At 35.3% G+C, this 25,124-nt stretch overlaps 1 protein-coding gene across 2 annotated transcripts in view; it reads right to left on the bottom strand.

The window, feature by feature from the left end:
* Nucleotides 1–25,124, bottom strand: part of LOC122802555 (NACHT, LRR and PYD domains-containing protein 3-like) — an 826,460-nt gene that overhangs the window by 362,744 nt on the left and 438,592 nt on the right. For both annotated transcript variants that reach the window (XM_044072217.1, XM_044072216.1), the window contains exon 9: nt 1,936–2,100. In XM_044072217.1, coding sequence (XP_043928152.1) covers nt 1,936–2,100 — 165 coding nt within the window. The remainder of the gene's footprint in view (nt 1–1,935; nt 2,101–25,124) is intronic.

A 25,124-nucleotide genomic window follows, 5' to 3' on the forward strand; every position in this document is an offset into this window, starting at 1 on the left:
TATATTTTCAACTATTTGTTGTATAATCCATAAAAAAAATTAAAAATGTTTTCTACCTTTCCTTTATGTTTTAATATATATCTTCTAAGCTTTTGTATTTGAGTCGATACTTCAGTGAGGATGACATTATGTTAAATAAAATGCTGTTCATACAATGTATAACTTACATTTTGTATTAACGAATCAAAGCAAGTTTTTGTTAGTTTCTGATTGGAAATTCTGGCAGGAAAATCAACCAGGGAATTAGCCAAGAAAAGAAAATGTAAATAAGGGGTCAAAAGTTTCAAAACTGTAAGAAAAACTGAAGACGCCACACATAAATGCTGCTTTTACAGAGGATCTGTGTTATTCAAAGCTGGCACAGTTACAAGTGGCATATCATTGTTCAGGGGGACATCCATCCGCAAGCAAATTAATTCAAATCGCAACCGATACTGGCCAGTTTTAATTACTATGCCTTGAATACTGCTATAAGAAATTCCTTGAATCTTTCTCAAAGAAAGATCACAAATAAAAGTTTTTGTTACCTAGTTATAGGAACATAGGAACAATATTATGCAAATGCTCAGGAGGACCATAAGATGCCAAGCCATATACACCTTTAAGAAGACACACTTACCCATTCCTGCCTCTCTTTTCAATTAACAGTGCTCACCTCCCAAATTAAGCAGGTGTAAATTTATGTCTACCCATCCAGCCATCAAGTCTAGCCAAAAGTCAGTCAAAGCAGTGCTGTGTTTGATCTGCAGTAGTAAGTTATTCCATAGGATGGGAATATGTTGCATTAGGAACCTATCTCTCCAGTGAGTCTTGTTTACTTGATGGTGTATATTTAGATCCCCAGTGCAGGTGTTTGTAGATCAACTGGTTCTGCACAGAAACAAAAGGACAAATAGGACTGAGTCTTTCATGGCTTGAAAAGCAAGACACAGATCACCTTCAGCAGCATGTAGTGTACTGAGTTTAAGGAGAGTGATGCAAATCTATCAACATTTTTGCAGGCATTAAGGAATCTTTGGTATCTTTCCTAATGAGCAATATGCGTCTATTAATACATATCAAATGTGACATTGTATTCAGTGATGTATCTGATTAGGGAACAGTAAAATGTCCAGATAACTTCTTGAAGATAGTCCCTAGGAAATAACCTGAGCTAGATAGAAGAACTTTCTGATTATGATAGAAACATGATGATCAAATGAGACAGAGAATTCTTCATACAAGTAGCTAGGTCTGTTATGACTATGACTATCTGAAGAGGAGTACTATTTGCAACATATGATATTAGAAAATGTTTTTTTTTTTTTTTGCTGAAAGCTATTATGATGCACTTTTTAGTATTGACCTTGAGACCATTTTCAGTATGCCAGGTATGTGCATACTTCAGTCCTTGCCTGGGCTGTTTAATATCAGTGGATGAATGGATAACAATACCTTGCTTGCAGTCATCAGCAAACTTGGTCAACTTCACTTCTGAGATACTGGACTGAATGTCCGCAAAAATAAATGCCAGACAGGATGAGACCCAGCACTCACCTCTGTGTATCCCACTAGTTAGAAGAATACAGTAAGCAGTGGTTTTATTTACTGAAGAAATCAGTTTAAAAATTCAAGCGTAACGAACATAACTCAGGTTACTAATAGGTATCCAATAGTTAATAGCTAGTTCCTTTCCCAGCAGAAAACTACTGAAGAGTTATACCACTTAGGGATGATTTCTATATACTACATCTACAGGTACACTTCCTAAACACTGCCTCCTTAATTCCAGGGTATTTATGAAGCTTCACATTGTACACAACAACATGGGTACACTTCATAATGTCTTGCAGTACTGGATGTGCTAGCAATAGTTTCTCTATATAATACAGAGGTAATGCTAACATAGTAAAGAACTATTATCCATGCCATTTTAGATTATATGTCATAACTTACACAAGTGTTTTCAGGTTACAGCTTGGACTCTTTAAAGCAGAAGCAAGCCATTTTGCACCTGTGTCACCAAAGCTGTTCCTACTCAGATCCAGCAGTATTAGGACACTGTTTCTCATTTCACACTTTTCACTTAATTTGTCTCCTTCCAGGCTGCACTGGGTTAATCTACAATAAATATAAACAACAAGAATATTAACATATTGAGATAAAATGAAAAATATAAATGCAGGAGAAAAACTAAAACAAAATGTGATATCCAGACCATAAAGGCACTAACATACATTATACTGAAAAAAAAAAATAAATGAACCTGAGTGATTATATTTATGTTTGTAGAAAGTTCTGCTTGGCATGTACCAGATTCTTATTTTAACACTTCTTATTTTCAGATAATGTAGCCTGGGATTCCTTAAAATAAAAAAAAATGACTTAATAAAATGTATATACTCTTCACTACAGTGTCAGTAGTCTGATTAAAAAAAAAACATCTTTACCAATACAATCATCCAGCTAAGCCTCTCAAATAATAATGCCACATGAAATCATAATCTAACAGGTTATGCCTAAATTGTACATATATTAAGTAAAGCTATTAAGTCTAACAACATTATTACGAATTAAAATGTATACTGCTTACTAAACATGTGGGCAGAATTGATGAGCTATTAATATCTGATACAAGACCCTTGTTCTTTACTTGTTCCAGGCCTAATCAATGAGAAGCACAATAAATCCACCCAAAATGAAACTTAAAAAAAAAAAAAAAACCCCACAAATACTGAAGCCGGGTAGTTTACTCTGCGATAGAATTTTAATAACCTGTGCTTCTGGTACCTTGGCTTATGCCTTCCTGGAATAACTTTTTACACCAAGCAGATCATTTTTATACAAGTGCCCCACAGAAATTTACCAGTTAGTAATTGTTGATTAAATGATTGAATAATAGTTAAAAACATTTTGTTAAAGTGTCTGATGCTTGAAAAATCAATGCTGTGCAAAATGCCAAATCTGCAACTGTTACATAACATACCACATAAAAATCACCCATACATTGATATAAATATTAAACATTCAATTTTTTGAAATAAACATTTTAGTTAGTCATTTTAAATAATTTAAATAATTTAAAATAATGACAAGACAACACTCAGACAATCAAACTGACCTCCAAATTCATACCTTTAAGTTGCATAGTCCTATAATTCAAAACTAACTTGCTTTCCAACTCTAAGAGCATTTGAGAGAAATCCCCCCTCTATCTGTATGATGTTTATCAAGTATGATAAAGAAAAAGCTATTATCCAAGCCTTGATAATCTTGGAAAAAACACTTTGAAATTGGACTATCCAAATTTCTGTCCCTGATATCAAGATGCTGTAAAATATGCATTTTCACCTTCCTTTTGGTTTGTCCCACATACCATTTACTGGGTTTACAACCACAACCAAGTATATAAACCATGCCACATGAATCACAACTGAATCTTTCAAAAGAAACACATTTTCTCCCATTAATTTTTAAACCTGACAAATTCCTGATTTTGCCACAGACTTCACAACATCCACACTGATATGAGCCCCATCATTCCCCTTCTGTGGATATAAAATTGCCCCAACAATTTAATAATTCCTTTAAATTTAAGAATCTACCATAGAAAAAAGTTACCTGTTTAAGAGTTTACCCACTGAATCATCTTGACTAACTATTGGGCAAAGATTATTGACCAAGTCACTTAAATTATCAGGAAAAGGGGAATATCTGATAACAAAATAAATGTTGCTATGTGAAGTTTCTTGTCTACCAGTATGTTCATTCTGCACTCCATTTTAAGTTCCCTTTTCCCATGCTTGCATCCAATTTCTTACTAGGTTTATCTAAGATATCCAAAGAATAACCTCTGATTTCTAATCTTTCTGTTACTTCAGCTAAATTAATTTCTAACAAATTAATTTCTGACGTATTGGTGAAAATGCATTTAAATTCACCATAAGATAAAGATCTAATCAGATATGGGGGATGCATACTAATGGCATGCAAGAAATTATACACTGCTGTAACTTTTCTGTAAGGTCTGTGTTATACAGTTTTACCTTTGCCTACATATAACTCTACGTTCAAAATGGGTTGAACAACTGCTCACTACATGTGTAAACCTCAAGACAAAATGGTTGTTATTTAACTATTCCATCAAACATCAGAATGAGATTTATTCCCTTAACATAACAAAAATTAAATCATCTATATAATGCTTGTACTCAACATGCTTAGAAAAAAAATGTGGAATAAATAAATCTTTTCTCAAACTCACCCATAAAAATAATGGCATAAGATGCATTTGGTGCCCCCATTGCTGTTCCCTCTTTTTTGCAAAAATATTCTTCCCAAAACAAAAATAATTATGTGTGAGGCAAAATTCTAAAACCATGATCAAAAAAGAAGTGCATGGTCCCTCTCCTAACAAATTGTTAATAGCTTCAAAACCACATCTTTTTTAATGTTGGTATATATGGAGCTAACATCAACAGTGGCCCAATAATAATCATCTTGCCACTTAATTCCCTTTACATTCTCATAAAACACAGCAGTATTTTTTTAAATGAGCATCCTAAAAAGTTCCTACTCTTTGTAAAAATGACCCTACCCCCAATACTACGGGTTTACCAAGGGGATCAGTTAAGTTTTTATGTATTTTCAGGATGGCATAAAAAATGGTCCTTAGGATTTTTTACATGTAATTCTTTGCATCTGATGCTGATAAAAAATCTCTTGCCTATTTTCAATATTTCTAATAATAAAGAATTAAACTCAGCTATTGGGTTTTTGGGCATCTTTCCATAATCTTCCTCATTCAAAAGTAAATCAAAAAAAATTTTTTTCTGTATCTCACTTTAGACATGACCCAATTTCCCCCTTTGTCTGCCTGCTGAAAGACATATTCGTTAATCTATGAAGTTCTTCGAGGGCTAACCACTCTTCCTTCTTTAGGTTGAACATTTTGTTTGTCTTGATACATTTTAAATATTCAAGTTCTAATTTCTTCCATACCACCTTTTCACAACTAATCAGGGTGGTAGAAATCTTGGGAGGTACAAATTTACTAACATGGAGAAACTCAGAAACAAACAATTTACCATATCCCATGCAAAAACCATCACCCTCATTTTCAACACATTCTTCAAATGCTTCCAAATTGTTAACTATCCACTCATTGGGTGAAACATCACACAATTTATTTTTGTACAATGAAACATTTAACAGTGAATACAAATCTACCTTTTCTAAACAATTGCTCACATCACTATTTACAATCTTATTCTGAAAAAATGCTCAAGTGCAATCTTCCTACAAAACTATTTAAACTTCTATTAAAACATCAGCTAGAGTTGATGATTTTGTGGGCACAAACATAGTGCCTTTTAAAATAATTGTTTAATGTCGCTGATAATAACTAAGTCAGACAAACTGAAGATTTTAAATGAAACATTTTCATTTGTGCTCATGATTTGAGAAATATGGGCATAAACATCCAAAAAAATGAAAGGGTCCACAGCCTGAACTTTGCGGCAGGAAACGAGTCTTAATTCTTTTTCCCTTATGATCTGTTCTTCTGACCTCTCCCCCGCCCTTTCAAATGAAAAAAAAAAACACTACATTGTGCTTTGTTCGGACTGGACACCAGCTAGAATGTCCTCTCCTGCATGGATGTTCTCAAAAGACACATTTTTCTTGCTAGAAGCCATTTCTGCTGAGGATATTGAAAAATCATGTGAAGTGGTAGAATGCACTTTGACCTTCCTTGAAGTGATTTTCTGTGCCAGGAATAAATAAGGTCACTCCTAAAATCTTCCACATCACTGTTTAACTTCTTCCTTTTATGAGAGATTGTTTCAGTTTCTACCTTTCAATTTTTGCTTTATTTTCCTTCATTTTACTGGCAAACACTAAACCAGAAGTTTCACTGACAAAGATTCTTGTAGTTGTAAAATACTCTGGTGGATTTTGCCATATGACCTTAAATTGCACTTAACCAGTATTCAAAGTGAGCCCAACATACATTGCAGTGAGACTTGCTTCCTTTCATCTAGCAAGTCTGATTCATTGCCAGCAAACTCCTAAGCCAGTAAATGACCCACTGTCAGCTCCTTGGAGTAATATTGACTCTGAGGTATTTTTCTAACAGTTTAGCATCATAGAAAATACTTATTCTTTGACCATTATGCTTTTCAACTGCTCAAATCTCACAATTTGGTCAACCCAATTGATAGACAGCCATGGATCTTTGGAAGCCAGCTTGACTTTTCTTTTGCTTAACAAATCAAGGAATAAAAAAAATTCTGTTGTTCTATTGCAGTGCAAAAACACTTGAACAGCTTCGCCCCACTCAAATGATATCATAAACACAATAAATCCACCAAAAAATGAAACTTAAAAAAACAAAACAAATACTGGAGCCAAGTAGTTCACTCTACAGTAGACTTTTAATAACTGGTGCTTCTGGTACCTTGGCTTATGGCTTCTTGGAATAACTTTTTACACCAAGCAGATCATTTTTATACACCTGCCACCACACAAATTAACCAATTAGTAATTGCTGATTAAATAATTGAATAATAGTTAAAACTCTTTTGTTAAAGTGTCTGATGCATGAAAAATCCATGCTATGCAAAATGCCAAATCTGAAACTGTTACATAACATACCACATAAAATCACCCATACGTTAATATAAATATTAAACATCCAGTTTTTGTTTTTGAAGTACACATTTCAGTTAGTCTTCTTTAAATAATACTCAGACAAACAAATTGACCTCCAAATTCATACCCTTAGGTTGCATAGTTCTATAATTCAAAATTAACTTACTTTCTAGCTATGTGAGCTTTTCAGGAAACCCCCCCCCCTTTAACTGTATGAGGTGTTTAGCAAGTATGCTAAACAAAAAACTATCACCTAAGCCTTAATGAACTTGGAAAAAATGCTCTGCAACTGGACTATCCAAAATTCTCTTCCTGTTATCCCTAATATGTTCTAAAATATGTCTTTTTTACATTTTTTATTTTCAGATAATGTAACCTGGGATTCCTCAAAATTTTAAAAGAAATTACTTAATAAAATGTTTACACTCTTCAGTACAGTGTCAGTAGTCTGATTTCTAAAAAAAACATCTTTATCAGTACAATCAGCCAGGTGAGCCTCTCCAATAATAATAGAACATGAAGTCATAAACTGACATACTATATATACATTGTACTTATATTAAGTAAAGTTATTACATCAAAACACATTTTTATGAATTAAAAAGTATACCGTTGACTAATCATGTGGGAAGAGTTCATGAGCCATTAGTATCTGATACAAGACTCTTGCTCTTTACTTGTTCCAGGCATAATCAGCAGAAGCCTGAGGTACTAAGATCCTCTCACTTCCCTCTATACATCTTTCACTTTTACACACTAATGGTATGTAACACATTCTTAGGTGTTAGTGACTGGGAAATACATTTTTTATATGTAAGGGCTGGTAATGGTAGTGTATGACAAAACAGATATTTGATGTTGCATTGATGATGTTCTAGCCGGAGAGAGAGAGAGAGAGAGAGAGAGAGAGAGAGAGAGAGATATTTTACCCAAAGCAAAGTTCATATTAGTTGTATTTATTCTTGTATATTAGTATCTATATTATTTAGACTGCATAATAAACTGAATACCTGAGTTATAGCTGAGGCCCTACATGCTAACTGGCTGATCACCACCTGCCAGCTAATATTTCACTGCTGTTTCTCCTTTACTTCATAGGATCATAAGAAGTTACTAGGCTAATGCCCTAGGGCCCTTACAAGCCTAGTCAAATTTTTGCCCTTATTTCTATGATCAACAGCTATTGCCCCTGTCCGAGAGGGACACAGGCAGAGCCCTCAGGGTGAATTTACAGTTACCCATCCAATTGCCCAGACTGTGTTTGAACAGGGCCAAAGAGGTTCTCTGTTTGACATGAAGTGCAACCTCTTTCTTGCCAAATGGATCTGTATATTGTCACATTTTGTGTAAAGCTTAAAGCATCTAGATAGCATGGGGTCAATGTTGAGTGATAGGACGTCTTATTCTAGGATTGGATTAGACGATGTTACTGATAAAATATTTAAGATCTATGACATGTTAGATGAACTTTACAAATGTAGCGATATAGATTATACCTTACTTAAATTCTTAAGAGTTAATAAGCCACTTATCCCAGCTATTCAGGGCCTTCCCAAGATTCATAAATCTTTGGAGAAACCACCTTTACACCCGATAGTAGCTGGGAGAGGTTGGGTTACAGAACCCCTGTCATTATATTTGGAGTATTTTCTTAGACCTGTAGTTGATGCGAATCCCACCATTTTAAGGGATAGTAAGCAATTTCTTTTAGAATTATATACTTTTACCAGGGGAATACCTGATGATAAACCTTACATTTTGGTTACCATGGACGTAAAGAGTCTATTCACAGTTATTCCTAGTGACTTGGGCGTATCTATGGTACATCAATATTTAAATGAACATTCAGATTTTACTCCTGTAGTAATAGACCAGTTAACTCTATTTTTAGAGACTGTCCTGCAGAATAATGTTTTTACTTTCAATAATGAGTTTTTTCTGCAGAATGATGGCGTAGCTATGGGCACTTCATGTGCCAATAGCTACGTCAACATAGTGATGGCCTAATGGGAGGAAGAACAACTGTTCCCTTTACCTGAGTTCCGTAGTAACGTTTCATTTTATAAACGTTTTGTAGATGACCTGTTCTTCATTTGGTTTGGCACAGAAGAAGATTTAATTTTGTTGGTATCAGTTGTGAATAATTTGACTAGTTTTCTTAGTTTCACTGTCAATTATTCTAGATATAGTATCTCCTTCCTTGATGTGGATATAGTTAGGCTTGGTAATGGCTTGCTGAATACAGCTATTTATCGTAAAGCATGTTATAGGAACACCCTACTTCATAGGGATAGCATGCATCCTCCTTTTGTTTTCAAGAATTTAGTAAAGGGTCAGGCCATGAGGGCCTCGAGGCTTAACCCGACTGATGATGGCTTTGAGTTGGAAATCTCTAACCTCAAGGAAAAGTTATTGGAGAGGTGTTATAAACAAAGTGAAGTTGATGAAGCTATTAGTGCTGCAAATTCTCTTAGGACAACTAGAGCCAGACCATATTTTTCTGAAGAAGGGTCTACGGAGGATCAGGTGCAGAGTCCTTATAGTACAGGATACTTGAGGGTATCAATGTTTTACACTTTGGATGTAGTTAAGATCAAGGATGTATTCAAGAAGTATTGGGATATACTTCTGTTAGATCAGAATATAAGTAAAGTAGTAGGACCTAAGCCAGGTTATGTTTTTAGAAACAGGAAGAATTTGAAGCGTATGCTGTGTCAACGTCCACTAGACAGGGCTTTCCTTCATTCCTCCATTGATCTAGAGAATACACATCCTTGTATGAAGTGTAAACAATGTCCATATATAGATGAGAGGTCCTCGTTTGTACATCCAGTTACAGGGGAAGAGTTTACATTTCATACTATCACTAATTGTCAGAGTGAACATGTAGTTTATTTAGCTAGGTGTGTTTCCTGTGAATGTTTCTATATAGGAAAGACTAACAGGAAACTCAGGGAACGCATAAGGGAACATGTTTACCATATGCATGTAGGTACCCATACTAATAATGGATAGGGGCCCAAGCCATACTTTTACTTTTTCAGTTATGCAAGCTTTTAAATTGAGCATACGAGGTGGAGATATAGTTACCTTAACTGAAGAAAGTGAACTTAGATGGATTATCAGATGTTCAGCAGATAGAGAGCCTGGGCTGAATGATAAAGCCTCTTTAAAACCCATCTTACGGAAGCGAAGGGTTACAGTGTCTGCTTAAAACACTGTTTACCATTCTGCGTAAGTTCCTTGTTGATGGTAAAAGTTATACAGTCATATAAGTTATTATTCTGTAATATTTACTTATGTAAAGTAATTTATAATTAATTTATTTTGTATGTATTATAGTGTTATTAGGTGTTAGTTCAAGACACTTATGTTTTTACGTTACGTTTTTAAGTATTCCTTATGTATTCACAGCATATGCTGTATGTGCATAAATTGATTATTTATTATAGCTGTTTAAATATGCTTTTCAAATATGCAATTCATTTTTAGTTTATTTATCTATCTGTTTAAATTATGTCATTGTTTTATTCACCAATTGAAAGCAAGGATTGAATATTTAAATGACAGTTTGTTTTTTGAATCATGTCTGATGAAGCCGAAAGGTGAAAGCGCTTACTTCTGTTATTAAAATTGGACTGGTTTTATAGTCCACGTTTTTTATTTCTTCGTTGTTGACCGTTTGCTTGATTCCTGTGGATGTTTTATTTATTTATATTTTGTGGAGTTATCTATTACATCAGTAGAACCACAGGAATTTTTACCGTCTGGTGTTGTGTTTGTGTGTTGTTGTTTTTATAATAGATACAATAACTTATACAGAAGAAATTAAAATAACACTGTACAGTTGCCCATCATATATATGTTTCTGCAGAACAGTATACACAGTGTGAGAGTGAAAGACACACACATAGTTGGCATCAAACAAACTATAACAAATGGAAGCAATTCTAAAATGCTGAGAGACTCATTCACACTTTGAGACCCTAAGCTGTACCTAGTTTAGTTTGTGACTAAATCTGACCTTACAAGTCTTGCATTTTGTTTTGGGCACCAGGTGTTTACATTTACAGCATCAGTATAAATGTTCTTCATATATAAAGAAAGTGGTCAAGATCACTGCTAAATACTTAAGCACTCCCACAACTCAACCAGCTTTACAACTGCAGGATTATAATTTACCAGCCTTGATGCATTTTTTTTATACTTTGCAGGTTTTTAATGTTTTATAAGTATGTGTGTTTGTGTATGTGTATACGTATATATATATATATATATATATATATATATATATATATATGTATATATATAGCGAGAGATTCCTATCATATGATAGAAACCTTATTTGACTGAAAGTCATTTGACTGAGACCATAAGACTGAAATTTCAAAAAATTTCAAAAGACTGAAAAGTCACTTGACTGAAACCCATAATACTCAGTTTCAGCATACTAAATTTTAAACTGGACCATATAAAACCAGGCATACCGAAAATACATAAGTCACTTGTAGATCCTCCAATGAGGTCTATTGTTTCGGGCAATGGTTGGCTTACCGAGCCTATTTCAGTATATTTGCAGAAACAACTGCAACCTCTTTTAATACAATGTAATACTGTGCTGAAGGATACAACAGATTTTATTTTAAAACTAAAATGTTGGTTCAATGGTATAAATACAAACATTCTACATGGGGATAATGTTTTATTTGTGACCTTAGATGTAACATCTTTATTTACGGTGATACCGAACGAATATGGGATTAATTCCATTCGTGATTTTCTTTTAGGACAACCATCATTAATAGCAAGAAAGATAGAGAATATCTGTCTTTTGCTGGATATAGTTTTGAGCAATAATATATTTTTGTTTAATAAACAATTTTATTTACAATGCACAGGTGTAGTGATGGGTACTCTAGTGGCCAACACCTACGCAAATTTGATTTTATTCCAGTGGGAAAAGATACAAGCTCTAGATAAAGTTAATTCATTGAGTGAGAAAGTTTTGTTTTACCAACGATTTGTGGATGATTGTTTTTTTAATATGGGGAGGATCCATTGCTGAATTAAATGAATATGTGCAATTTTTAAATGATTCCACAGAATTTCTAAACTTTAAGATGGAATATTCCAACAGTTCTATAAGTTTTTTGGACTTGAAAGTAGGTAGACAAGGTAATATTATTTATACTACTTTGCATAAAAAAGATGTCCATGCATGTAGATATATACATAATACTAGTATGCATGCACCTCATATCTTTAAAGGCATAGTGAGGTCACAATTTGGTAGAATTAGTAAATTAAATACTGAGGACACATATTTTTTGTCACAATTAGATGAAACACTGGATGAATTTATATCTAGTGGCTATAATATGGAAATACTAGAGGCCATTAAAGCTGAAACCATAGTAGATAGACAGACAAAGTTAAAACCCACATTTCTTTTATCCGAAGAATCAGCAATTGAATCTACTAGGTGCGACATGAAGGTGGATAAAATCAGATATGTTACATCGTACAATACCATGACGCACTTAGTTAAAAGAATTATTCAAAAATATTGGATAGTACTAATGGCTTCTGAGGAAGTTTAGGTTATTTTAGGCACTAGGCCATTTTTTCATATAAAAACATGAGAACATTAAAGAGTAGATTATGCTATAAAGACTTTAAAGACAAAAATGTTCAGGATAGTCTTTTTAAGCAGGGTACATTTAGATGTTTGAATTGTAGTTGTTGTGCAGATATTATGGATAGTAATGATAGTAATGTTTTTACACACCCCATAACACATAGGGACTATACATTTAATTTAGTGGCTACCGACGTCAGTAGTAATGTGGTATATTTGGCAACATGTATTTCATGTTCCCCTTTCTATGTGGGTAAAACCACTAGAAAATTGAAAGAATGTATTATCGAGCACAAGTCTGAAATAAGAAGGGCAATTGATAGGAATGCCTTGTATAAACATATAATCACACATAATTTTGACCATAAATTTAAATTTAGAGTTATTGATATGGTTTATGTATCACATAGGGGGGGGTGATATTAATAACCTTTTAGAAATAAAGGAATATGAGTGGATATTAAGATTGGCAGCTGATTATCCATCAGGTTTAAATTCTGCCATCACATTGAAACCTATTTTAACAAAAATACAGCAAAATAAATTGAATTAAATTAATTTAGTTTATGAAAATGTAGTTAGGATATGAGTTAGATGTATGATATTTGTATCAAAGGATTGTTTTTGAAAAAATTTTAATAGTATGAAGTTTTATGTATTATGTTTGTCACATGATTTAGGCTACAAGTCATGTGATAGTTCTGGCTCCTATTTAAATGTTTGTTTTTTTAATGAAACCTGTATTAGTATTGAAAAAGGGCTTGTAACCCAAAAGCTTTACTGAATATAAAGGTGATATTTTCTCAGCGTTTGTCGTGTTTTGGATTATCTTATATTGGATTTTCCAGCAGTTTGTGTTTCCATATAAAACCAGACTAGGTGGGGGGTTGTTCCCCCACACCCCCTAACTATATATACTAATTTCAGGATCGCACTACAGTGGGGACAAGGGCATAGTAGTGGCAGCATGTAGACTACTGTAAGGTACGTGAAAGGTATATGCCCTTTTCCCCACTGCAGTGCAATCCTGGAGTTAGTATATATAGTTAGGGGGGAGTGGGGGATACAGTCCCCCACATTGGGGGTGTTGGGGGCATAGCCCCCCACCTAGTCTTGTTTTATATGGTCCAGTTTACAATTTAGTATGTCAAAATTCAGTATTATGGGTTTCACTCTTATGGGTTTCAGTCAAGTGACTTTTCAGTCTTTTGAAATTTCAGTCTTATGGTTTCAGTCAAATGCGTTTCAGTCAAATGAGGTTTCTATCATATGATAGGGATCCATATAAAGCCTAACAGAGCTAATAAAATAAAAAAGTTGTTATTTAGTGTGGTAACAAAGGCAAACATGTAAGCTCACAAACCTGTTAACATGTCTGAAATACGCAAAATATTACTTTGCTAATCTAAATGCTTTTCCTCAGTTAAAAAAAAAACAGGCCTAATAAAATAGGAACAAACTAATTTTTAAAGGTGTTGCTAATACATTGTATTGCAGCTTTTAAAATATTTTGTGTAGGTAGATTTTTAAATATGTTGTTGATGTGGTTTTTGTCCTAGTAGAGTAAACTTCCAATGTATCTTTAAGAGGCTGATCGTATTTGCAATAGCACAAGGCTGTATAATATGTTAATTATTTAGAAAGAGTGAGTTTACTTACTTGTAGGGATTTTTTCTTTTCTAAAATATAGAAAGAGCTGGACAGTATTCCAGAGAGTATAGTCATGTTTGTATAGCATTTTTACTATTTGTGAACAGGCAGTGTTCCACAACTTCTGGAGGTTTCTCAAAGAACATTGCCATTGTCTTTTTATTGTACATTACACTTTTTTGTACAGAAAACATCTACTGATGTGGTTTTCATTCTGGCCTCATTGGTGTGCTATTTATTTCCAGTATAAAGTATTGATTAGGAGTTATTCCAAAAATTGTCTTTTGCATGAAAACTAGATTTACTTTCAGTGACACACTTTCTTTGTGCAACATTACAAATGATGATCTACTAATGACAGTTTCTAAGTCTGAAACCATTCTGTCAGAAGTCACAGCAAACAGAGAGACTGTATTCATGGATGGCCTTTGGTCCACTGGTGCCCTAGGCAAGAGGTCTCCATAGTGTCCCCCAACACCATCTGGTGCCCCCATCCTAGTCTACCTACACCATCCAGATTACTGGAAAAGTACCCCTACTAGAGCGGCACCTTAGGCGGCCACCTAGTTGGCCTATGCCTAAGGTCGGCTATGACTGTATTCCATAGGAAACTATTTTAACTCTGCTGAACATGTTAGTTCAAAGCAAGGTACAGGTAAGTTTTTCAGCATAAAGTTCAAAATCATTGGAAGAGAGACATATTTTTGGAGGTCTTAAGTGAAAGATTTCTTTAAGAAAGGCCTTAAAGAATGATGATTTGCTACTTGGGGGATAATTAGTTGACATAAAGATTAAACAAAATAGAAACCAAGGTAGAGGAAAGTAACAAAGATGTAACCTTTGAGATATAGCATATGATGCAAGTCTGTTTCACTTTTCTCTGCACAATTTTCTGTATTAGGAGTTTCACTGTTTTCTAAAATATTTTGAAAGTGTAAAAAAATCTGCTGTTAGAAATTAAAAGTCTACCCTCAATGCTCAGAAACTTCTTTTATGATCTTGAAATCATAACAATATAAAACGCATAAACACATCACTTTATGTAAGGTGCATCTACTACAAATTAAAATATCTATTCACTCTTTTTATCTACTGCAAATGAAAATATCTCTTCATTCCTCAAGTTAAAAATTCATTTCAGCAGTTTTAACAAACATTTGTCTGAATTTGATATCATTCTTACTTAGTGATATTAAATTACTCAACATATTTTGCTTATATCCTCTTAGTAGGGATAGACTTATTTAGTTACACCATACCTTCATTTTTTATAATTATTTCATTATTTGCATATTCAAGACAGTCACCCTACTGCTCCTGCCACAACCTATTCTAACTCTTTGTGTGTGTGTGTGTGTGTGTGTGTGTGTGTGTGTGTGTGTGTGTGTGTGTGTGTGTGTGTGTATATAGGTGAAGTAAACATTATAAATTATCTTTAAATAATTACATAACTTATATTTTGTATGTAAAATGTAAACTACTTCCTCTAACAAAAAAATATATATCCCACACCAGCTTTCAGACATTAGGTGGAAGAACCATTTTACATCAAAAATATAATAATAATGCATACTATCAATAAAACAATATAACAAACAGTCCATTTCATAAATGCAGTAATGACTTCCACAGTCAGTATTACATGGAAATAACAGATATTCCAAGGGTGGGGGACCCTCTGCCCTCCCTTGTTTTTCTGTAACATATATCCTATTGAACATTATTGTTTATAACAATTTTCAAATCAAGGTTTGTTGGTAAATAAACTTTTCAAAGTAAAGAACATTAAACAGTGTTGTCCACTTCACAGTGAAATCACATAGTGAATGTAGATCATTGTGTGTATTGTGCCTAGTCAGCCATTGTAGCTATATTGCATGTGCATATAAGCTACTGAGCATGTGCAAGATCAGTGCCATTTTGTACAGTCAGTCAGAGTGAATGCAGGCATGAATGGGGATGCACATCCGAGGTGTCTGAAGTAATGAGTCAGTCAGTTAGCCTAAATATATGTTCCAGTTACAGCTCCTGATATGTTTATGTACAATAAACAACTTGAACCCATCACAGTGCCTCAGAGTCTCATTTGAATAAAAGAGACATGCGACATGGTGTCAGAATGGGATCCGAAGCTGAAGCAACTTGCAAACTATGAGGCACGCAGTTAAAAGTGGAGGAATATACAGAAGCCAACTCAAACAGGTCATCGGTTATTCAAAGGCACTTAAACTCATTTAAATGTGTTTTCAGTCACCGAATGTATAGGGAAGCATTCAAAACATTCATAATAATTACCGAGAGAAATGAAATGTCCAAAGTAGCAACATACTGATAAAAGCATTCAAAATAAATACAAAAGTATTTAAAATAATTTCTGAAGTGCTAAAATGTATGAAAAGGCTAAGATGACTGCATTTTTTCACAATGTACTACTTTTTCACATTAACTAAAACTTTTTGAAGTATAAAAAGTGTTCGGAGTGTTTGCAGTGTTAAAGGGAAGCCTTTTCAGAGAGATTGTTGTGCATTTGAGCATAATTACAAGTACCTGGTCTATGCTTATATTTGAACAAATGTTGTTGTTATGGCAGAGGGATTTTGCAGACCTGCCCCACTGGTGTTTGATAATAACATTGCTGAGAACTGGTGAGCAAGAATATGATATTTTCATACAGGCTGTATTTTCTGATAAAGACGCACATACAAAGGCATTCAAACTTCTTAATTTAGCTGGCATTGAAGCCATCGCGAGGGAATGCTCATTTGTATATGCACCTGCCTTGTATGCAGTGGAGGGGGAGAACTGCCATATTGTGATACAGGCTGAAATGCGGTAAGACCTGGAGTGCTTAAACACAAATTTAGAGAAATGTGTAACCCTCAAATATTACACTGGAAAGGCACATGTTTTACACAAGAAATCAAAAGCCTGGTGAAACTATAGCAGCATTTATTACTGACTTAAGAAAGAAAGCAAAAACATGCAGATCTGGTAATCTGAGAGATAGGTTGATAAAAGACAGGCTTGTGTGTGGTGTTAATAATGATGCAGTAAGAAAGATTTTGCTTTGAAACAGTGATTTAACATTGAGCAAAGCCATTGAGATTTGTCAAGTATATGAGCTTACAGAAAAGCATGCGACTATGCTTATGAATGAGAAAAACAGGCATACAGTGTCTGTTACTGTGAATGTTGGTAGTGTACAATATAAAGTCAAGATGAAAAAGAAATATAAACCGAATGGGGCTGCATCACCCAACTTTATTATTAGCTGTGTAACTGTGGAGTCAGTCATGAAACTAAACGAGAGACGTGCTTAGCTTTTAGTCAGCAGTGTTATAAATGTAAATAGTGGAATCATTTCAAAAGGCTTTGCATGTCTAAAGTGGCACATACTTTTATTAAAAAAGAGCATCCAAAGAAGCAAGTAGATCAGATAGAGAGCTGTGAGCAAACGTTCTATGTTGATGGTGTCTCTGAGATTAATGAAACAGTTAACACTGTAGATTATCAGTTGGGAGTAAAGAGTAAAATATTTTGTACTGTTTGAATTAATGAAAAACCTGTAGAGCTTAAAGCAGAAACTGGATTCAAACAAGTGCACTACTATATCAGCAGAAATGTTTGCTAAAGTAAGAGCTGGTGAGAAACTTGATTCAGCAAAGTGTGTGAAACTAGTTGCTTATGGTGGTGAAGAGATTCAAACTGATGGCACAGTAGTTGTCACATGCCATTTTGCTGGGAATAGCTATGACTTGCAATTTTATGTAGTCAAAAAACACGTGCAGTCATTGTTAGGCCTCAAGGACAGTTTGAGAATGGGACTGATTCTATTTAATAAAGAGGTCCACCATATAAGTCTGAACAACCACGATAGTTTCACATAGAATATTTTTAATGAATATGCTGATATTTTCACAGATGAGCTTGGCAAACTTCCAGTCACATATTCCATGAAATTAAGATGAAGTAAGCCAGTTGTCAGACCAGCAAGGAAGATTCTGGTAGCAGTGCAGAGCAAAGTAAAAGCAGCACTAAACAAAATGGTGAATTTAGGTGTAATTGCTCCTGTAAAAGATCTGACTGAATGGGCATCCTCCATGGTTATAGCTCATAAGAAAAGCTCCGATGATATTCGAATATGTATCCATCTGAGAGACTTAAACAAAATGCTTAAATATCCTCATCATTCAATGTGCACAGTAGATTGTATGGGCATGGGAGATAAAATGGTTCATCTCCCATGCCCATGCTTACATTTATCAAATGTATCAGAACCTGTCAGAGATTTGGCATGCATGGCTAGGCTTAAAAATGCCCTTGTGGTCATTAGCCTAGTAAACACCTATGAACCTATGATGCTATGAACCTATAGGCTACTGGTATTACTTTCTGAAGACATGCTGCACCAAGAAGAACCATTTACAGGTTACCAGTTTGCATTAGAGATATAGGTGTTAAATGAATTTCCAGTTTCCCATCCAAATCGCCAAGCTGCACTTGAATTGGGTTAGGAAGGAACACTGCTTCACATGGATGGGGAGCCTGTTCCATAGACGGGGTAGTCTCTGCGATATATACCTATCTGTCCAGCAGGTCCTATTTATATCACAGGCAAGGGTTAAGTCTTTAGAATGGGTAATTCTGGTGCTGTTTGTTTTGTTGATATGCAGGAGGTACATCAGAGTGGAGTCTGACAATGCCCTGTATACCAGGCATAGATCACCCCTCAAAAGCCTGTAGAAGACAGAATACAGGGATAGGGCCTTGAGGCAGTCTGCATAGGACATATTACTTATGCCCTGTATTCTTTTAGTGAGGAACCTCTGTGGATGTTCCAGTTGTTGGATATGGCTGGTTAGGTACATACCAAAAGGGGTATTGTACTCAATGATAGGTCTAATGAATGACAAACACAGTGGAACAATGACTTCCTTGGACTTAGATGTCATACCTTTGTTTATAAAATGTGCAACATAGAATGATTTCCTCACCACTGTAGACAAGTGAGGATCAAAGGCTAGATTATTGTCTATGTGTGTCCCTAAGTCCCTGACTATTGGTTCAACTCTAAGGGGTGCTTTATCAATATGATAGTTACCAAGGATAGATGACTTCCCAAAGGATACTATTATGCATTTCTTGGCATTTAGTTTTAGTCCATGGCTCTGACACCAGTTGTTTGTCTGTGTCAGCCCCTTGTGGAGAACATTTGTGTCAGTGTGAGATTCAATGACAGCTCCTAATTTGCAATCATTTGCAAATGTAGTCAGTCAGAGACCACTGACATTGGCCTTGACTTCTGAGAAGTAAATGCCAAAAAAAGAGTAGTCCAAGGACTGATCCCTGAAGGACTCCATTTGTGACTGACCTCTTTGTAGAGGTGGACTCCCCAAGTCTAACTTCCTGGGTCCGGTCTGTGAATCATTTGGTTATCCACTGGGTGATATATGGATTTGTACTTAACCTCTTGAGTTTGTCAACAATGCCTGAATGGGGTATTGTATCAAATACTTGGCCAGGTCAAGGTAGGCAGTGTGACCAATTTTGCCCTCATCAACTGCTTTGGTGACCTTCTCAAAGAAGTCCACCAGGTTGAGTAAGCATGATCTGCCCTTGACGAAACCAGACTGGGTTGGGTCCAGTGTCTAGAGGTTTACTATATCTCTCTCTATTGATCATCTCCATGATAATTCTTTCCATGGATTTACATACAAGACTAGTGAGACTTATGGGTCTGTAGTTTCCAGGGTCTGTAGATGGCCCACCTTTGTGTAGAGGGATGATTGCTGCCTTTCTCCATTCATGAGGCACAAGCCTGTTTGGAGGCTACAGTTAAATAGTAATTCCAGAGACCATGATAGGTCATGTTTCATGCTATTTAGAAGGCATCCTGGAATATTGTCTGGGCCCATTGATGGAGTGTTCTTGGTCTTAGAGAGAGCATTAAGGACCTGTTCCCTAGTGATAGTAGGGGGGAGTTATATTTGATGATATTTCCTGAGGGAAGTTTGAGGGGGAGAGAGGAGTAAAGCTGGAGCTGAATTTATCAGCCAGGGGGGGTTGCTATATCTTCTGGCTCAGTACAGGTGGCTCCATTTACAGTAAGCTCTGCACACAATTGTGTATTGCCTTTGAGGTTGCGGACATAGCTAAAGAATGCTTGGTGGTTGTCCTTGGCCTGGGAGGCCAAACTAACCTTAAATTTGGCTTTGGTAGACTTTATTTGTCCTCTGAGTTGTTTGTTTAGTTTGATGAGAGTGTTTTTATCCTGCTGGGTTCTGCACCTCCTAATTTTTTGCTATGATTTTCTTCCTCCTATTTTACATCCTGTTGATTTTGTGATTCCACCAGGGTGGCTTGTTTTTTGAGTTAGTTCTGTACTTCTTCCTGGTGGGTACAGCTGCCTCTATGGAGCTATTAACATGCTTGTACAGAGTTTCTGTGAACAGTTCTACATAGGCAGAATTGTTCTCAGCGTTTATAGGGGCCTGAAATTTTGCCAGATTCTCACTTAATAGCAGGAGGTTATTCCCAGTTGAGCTGGAGGTCCAGGTTTTAATTTTACTTCAAAGGAGACCATTTTGTGGTCTGACCTTACCAGGGAAGGCATTACAGTATTGCATCTAGAACTTTAACCCAAACTGAAATCTGATTCATACCAGTAGCCTATGTGTCCAGAACTTTAACCCAAACTGAAATGTGGTATGCACAAATTGGAAAAGAGCTTTTTGCAGTAGTGTTCACATGTTCGAAGTTAAATGACTATATTTATGGCAAACCTCTTCAAACAGAAATTGATCACTGACCTCTAGTGACAATTCTGTAAAAGCTAATACATATAGCCCCAGCATGCCTGCATCACATGATATTAAAATTACAAAAGTACAATTTCAATATTGTGTATACAAAAGGCAAATTTCTATACCTTGTTGATGCTTTGTCAAGAACACAGAGAGAAACAACAGAGCAGCATGACAACGAGAAAACAGACTTTGAAGCCATGGAAGTCAGAAATGTTTCCTCATCACTTCTTGATGAACTCAGAAATTATACAGCTTCAGACTCAATTCTTTGGAAGCTGAAACATATTATCAGTCAAGGATGGCCATCACAACAAAGTAGTTTACCACTTGACGAAGTATTTTCCCTACAGAGATGAGATCATGATGGATGATGGAATCATCATGAAAGGTACCAAAGTGGTAATTCCTACATTACAACAGGAATATATCAAAAATTTGCATTGTGGTCACCCGGGTACTGATTCAACCAAAAGAAGGGCAAGATGCATAGTATTTTGGCCTTATATGCCAAAAGATATCGAGAAGGAAACTATAGTATGTTCTATTTGCAAAACTACTAAATTGCACCAACAAAAAGAACCACTTCAGCTGAACCAGATTCCTAAACTACCATGGTCGACGTTTGCTACTGACATTTCTGAATGGAATGGTCAACATTACTTAGTGTTAGCAGACTCTTATTCAAACTGATTTGAAATTGACCTTCTTCCTAACTTAATGTCCAGCACTGTCATTACGAAATTGAATAGACATTTTTCTGTTCATTGTAGTCAGCACAAAGTCATTTCTGACAAAGATCCACAGTTTTCAAGTCAGTAGTTCAAGAATTTTGCTGAGTCTTGGGACTTTGTCTATGTTACTAGTAATCCTGAGTATCCACAGTCCAATGGATTAGCTGACCATACAGTTCAAAGTGCAAAATGTTTGTTGGAGAAATCCAGGAGAGATGGTACCAATGTTTTCTTAACCTACATAATCTCAGAAACATTCTTCAAGATAATTTGTTTGGTTCATCTGCTCAGAGATTGAAGTCCAGACAGACTAGAACAACTCTTCAGATCAGTAAACAATTACTGATTCCAAATGCAAAGAACAACAGGATGGTCAAGACTCAACTTTTGAAAAAACGCCTGTCACAAATGTTGTACTACAATAAATCCAGCAAACCTCTTAGACCATAAAGGCAAGGTGAAATCATGAGAATGCAGACATCTAAAGGATATGACCAAGTGGGAATTATCAAAAATGTTTGTGAAGAACTGAGATCTTACATTGTACAATCTTATGACATGGATTTCATAAGGAATCGAAGACACATATTGCCAGTTTCCGAATCAGTAATGCAGCAGATTGCCTGTGCCAGAGACTCGATTTCTCCGAATGACTCTACACTTTTTCAAACTCCAGAGGACAGTTTACTTTCTTCAAGTAACCCTGATGTAATCCCAAAGTTCCAATTGTAAAAGAATCCCCAGAGACTGTCCCTGTTACTAAACCCGGTCAAAGATTTTATGTGACTTGATCGGGTAGAAGTTTCAGACCCATTTCAAAATGCACAGAGTTTAGACTTAAATTAATTTGCTGTTAAATGTTGATGTGATATCTAGCATGTAAATTGTTTTGTTCTCATATTGCATGTCAAACAAATCAAAGAGGGAGGATGTAGATGATTGTGTGCATTGTAACTAGTCAGCCACTGTAGCTACATAGCGTGTGCATATAAGTTACTGAGCACGTGCAAAATCAGTGCCATTTTGTATAGTCAGCCAGAGTGAATGCAGGCATGAATGGAAATGCACATGCGAGTGTGTTTGATGTAATGAGTCAGTCAGTTAGCTTAAATATATGTTCCAGTTACAGCTCCTCATGTGTTTATGTACAATAAAGAACATGAACCCATCACAGTGCCTCAGTGTCTCATATGAATACAACAGAGTTGCGACAGTGAATTAATCTTTCTGTGCCATGGGAGCTGCACTTACTCGAAAATAAAAATAAAGAAAAATAAACAGAAAAATAAAATGTCACATAAACATAAACAGACTTTCTTCCGCAATTGAACTCTTCATGAGTATCTCAATAGCCCAAATCAACAAAATGGGAACATGCCTTTTGCAGCCTCTATCTTACATGTGCAAGACCAATTAAACAGTTCTTTAACAAAGTATTAATTTTTACTTGATCTGTATACTTTAATTCACTGGTTGTTCCAACAATTTTTGAGTACCATAAAATACTCATGTGACGTATTAAAAGTACTTGAAATACATACAAAAATATGAATGAGGTGCCCTACTGATTACTGTTGTATTCAAGACTGAGTAAAACAGTAATTAAGAGGGCACGTGACTCATATTTTTGTTTGTATTTTATGTACTTTTAATAGGTGACATGAGTATAGCTTTAATAAGCAGCTATTATCATACTTCAATAGTTAACTTTTAAAGTTACATCACCACAGATAGGTTAGGGCTCTACAATGACCAATCCACTATAACTTGGTTTAAAACACATTTCTGTTTATAATACACTCAAACAAAGATATGAATTTTGTTGTGTGTCTTTTCTCCTGCTGCATTACACAAAAGTAATCTCTTTTCTCTGTTTGACCCCTTACGCTCCTGCCATTCATCTTCCACTTCCACTGACCTCAAGTGTCACCCGGATTTACAATCTTTATGTAATCGTATGTTTTACTTATTTATTTATTAATTAATTAATTTATTTATTTGACATTTGTTAACTGGGTTAGTCCAACTGAGCCATAGGCCTATTTTCAGTGGAGACCTGAGGAGAAAACCTCCAGAAATGTTACAGATACAAAGAAATATTTTGACATAGTTAACAGTTAATCAAACACAGTACGAAGGAGCACTAGTACAATTAAGAGGTAATTATATGTACAGAAATATGAGAAATAAGCTAAAATAAAAAGCATAATAAGGTAATAGTTGTAATGTCAGCAATTTTTTTTTTAGCAAGCAGGTGAATAATAATGAAGAATACCCCATACCTCTATGTCATGTAATCTCCTAGCTAAAAGGAGTTTACTGGCTTGAGTGGGTCAGTGAACGAGGTGTAGAAGGTTAGGTAGGGTCCTGACGGAGCAAGACTTTTGTTAAGTAAATGCAGTCTAAGGTCTTTTTTGAAGTGCTTAGGGTGGGGGGTGGTTCTTATATGTGAGGGGAGTTTATTCCGGGCTTGGGGTACACTGCATTTGTAAAGTAGTTTTTCACAGCATTTGCTGGTTCATGAAACAACTGTACTGGCAACTCCTTTCATGTAGTAATTACTTCTTCAGCATTAGTGAAGGTCATCATTCATTGTGTAGAAAACATTTTCATCGCTGCAGGAAAACTCAGCCTATAGTCAGCTCATACTGCTTACATTCTTTAATGGCAAACTTAAAGTGCAATATCTGTTGAAATGTTTCATCTGAATAATCATAACTGACATGGACTGTTTATCACACTATAGTATATATGTCTCTGTAGCTGCCACAACTGCCACAGTATCTGCATTTTTGTATTAGAGCAGAAACTACACCAAAAATGACCCCAGAATTAGCCATATGCTCTTTCTGAAACAGTCAGTAGTAGTTGACACAATACTTCAACTCCCAATGACAATTTCATGTTGCCTGTTCACATTTCTAAAGACATGCTTCTGGAGCATTTCTCCCCAGGCCTCTGCTGAAAACAGGATCTGTGGAACCTAGTTGGACTTTCCCGGTCAACAAATGTTAAATAAATAAAATAAATAAATAAATAAATTACCATCTTAGTTTCCACAAAGTCCAACAATTCAGCACCTCCCTCTCATTTCAACACTTCAATCAAACTCATATTATTTGTATGAGCCTTATCCTTAAATGTAGTCTATTCCTGATCCACATATTCTATTTGGCCACTTCTTCCCTTTTGTTTCACACTTCAGCTGTCTGTTGCTTGAGAGTTACCACAGTTGGCTATTAAGCACATCAGAACCTAATACAGAATCAACTGCTTGTAGTTTTTTTTACGTGCAGTTCCTGCAATCCTGCTACGTACCACAAGTCAAACTTTACCTGTTACATTTTCTTACTTCTTTAACTTTTAGTTAAATTTTTTTTTAATCATCTGATAATGTTTCTACAGTGGCCATCCCTCCTCTTCATTCTCAGAATTGCACATTTCTTCCTCAATAATCACTTCCTTAGCTAAAGTGTTCTGTCTCAGGCTTTCACAAATAATAATAATCTTAGTAGTCTGCGGCACATAATCTTGCATAGTTAAAAATTAATTAACTGCGATATAAAGAGCCTGCACAGTCATCTCCAACCTTTTTAATGTCTTGTCACCTTTTAGAATTTCTCAGAGGGTCATTCTTGAGTTTGGCATGTATAACTTTGCCTTATTGTT

This window comes from Protopterus annectens, chromosome 5.part0 (genome assembly GCF_019279795.1).
Source record: "Protopterus annectens isolate FY-2018-M chromosome 5.part0, PAN1.0, whole genome shotgun sequence".
NCBI classification, from domain to species: domain Eukaryota; kingdom Metazoa; phylum Chordata; order Ceratodontiformes; family Protopteridae; genus Protopterus; species Protopterus annectens.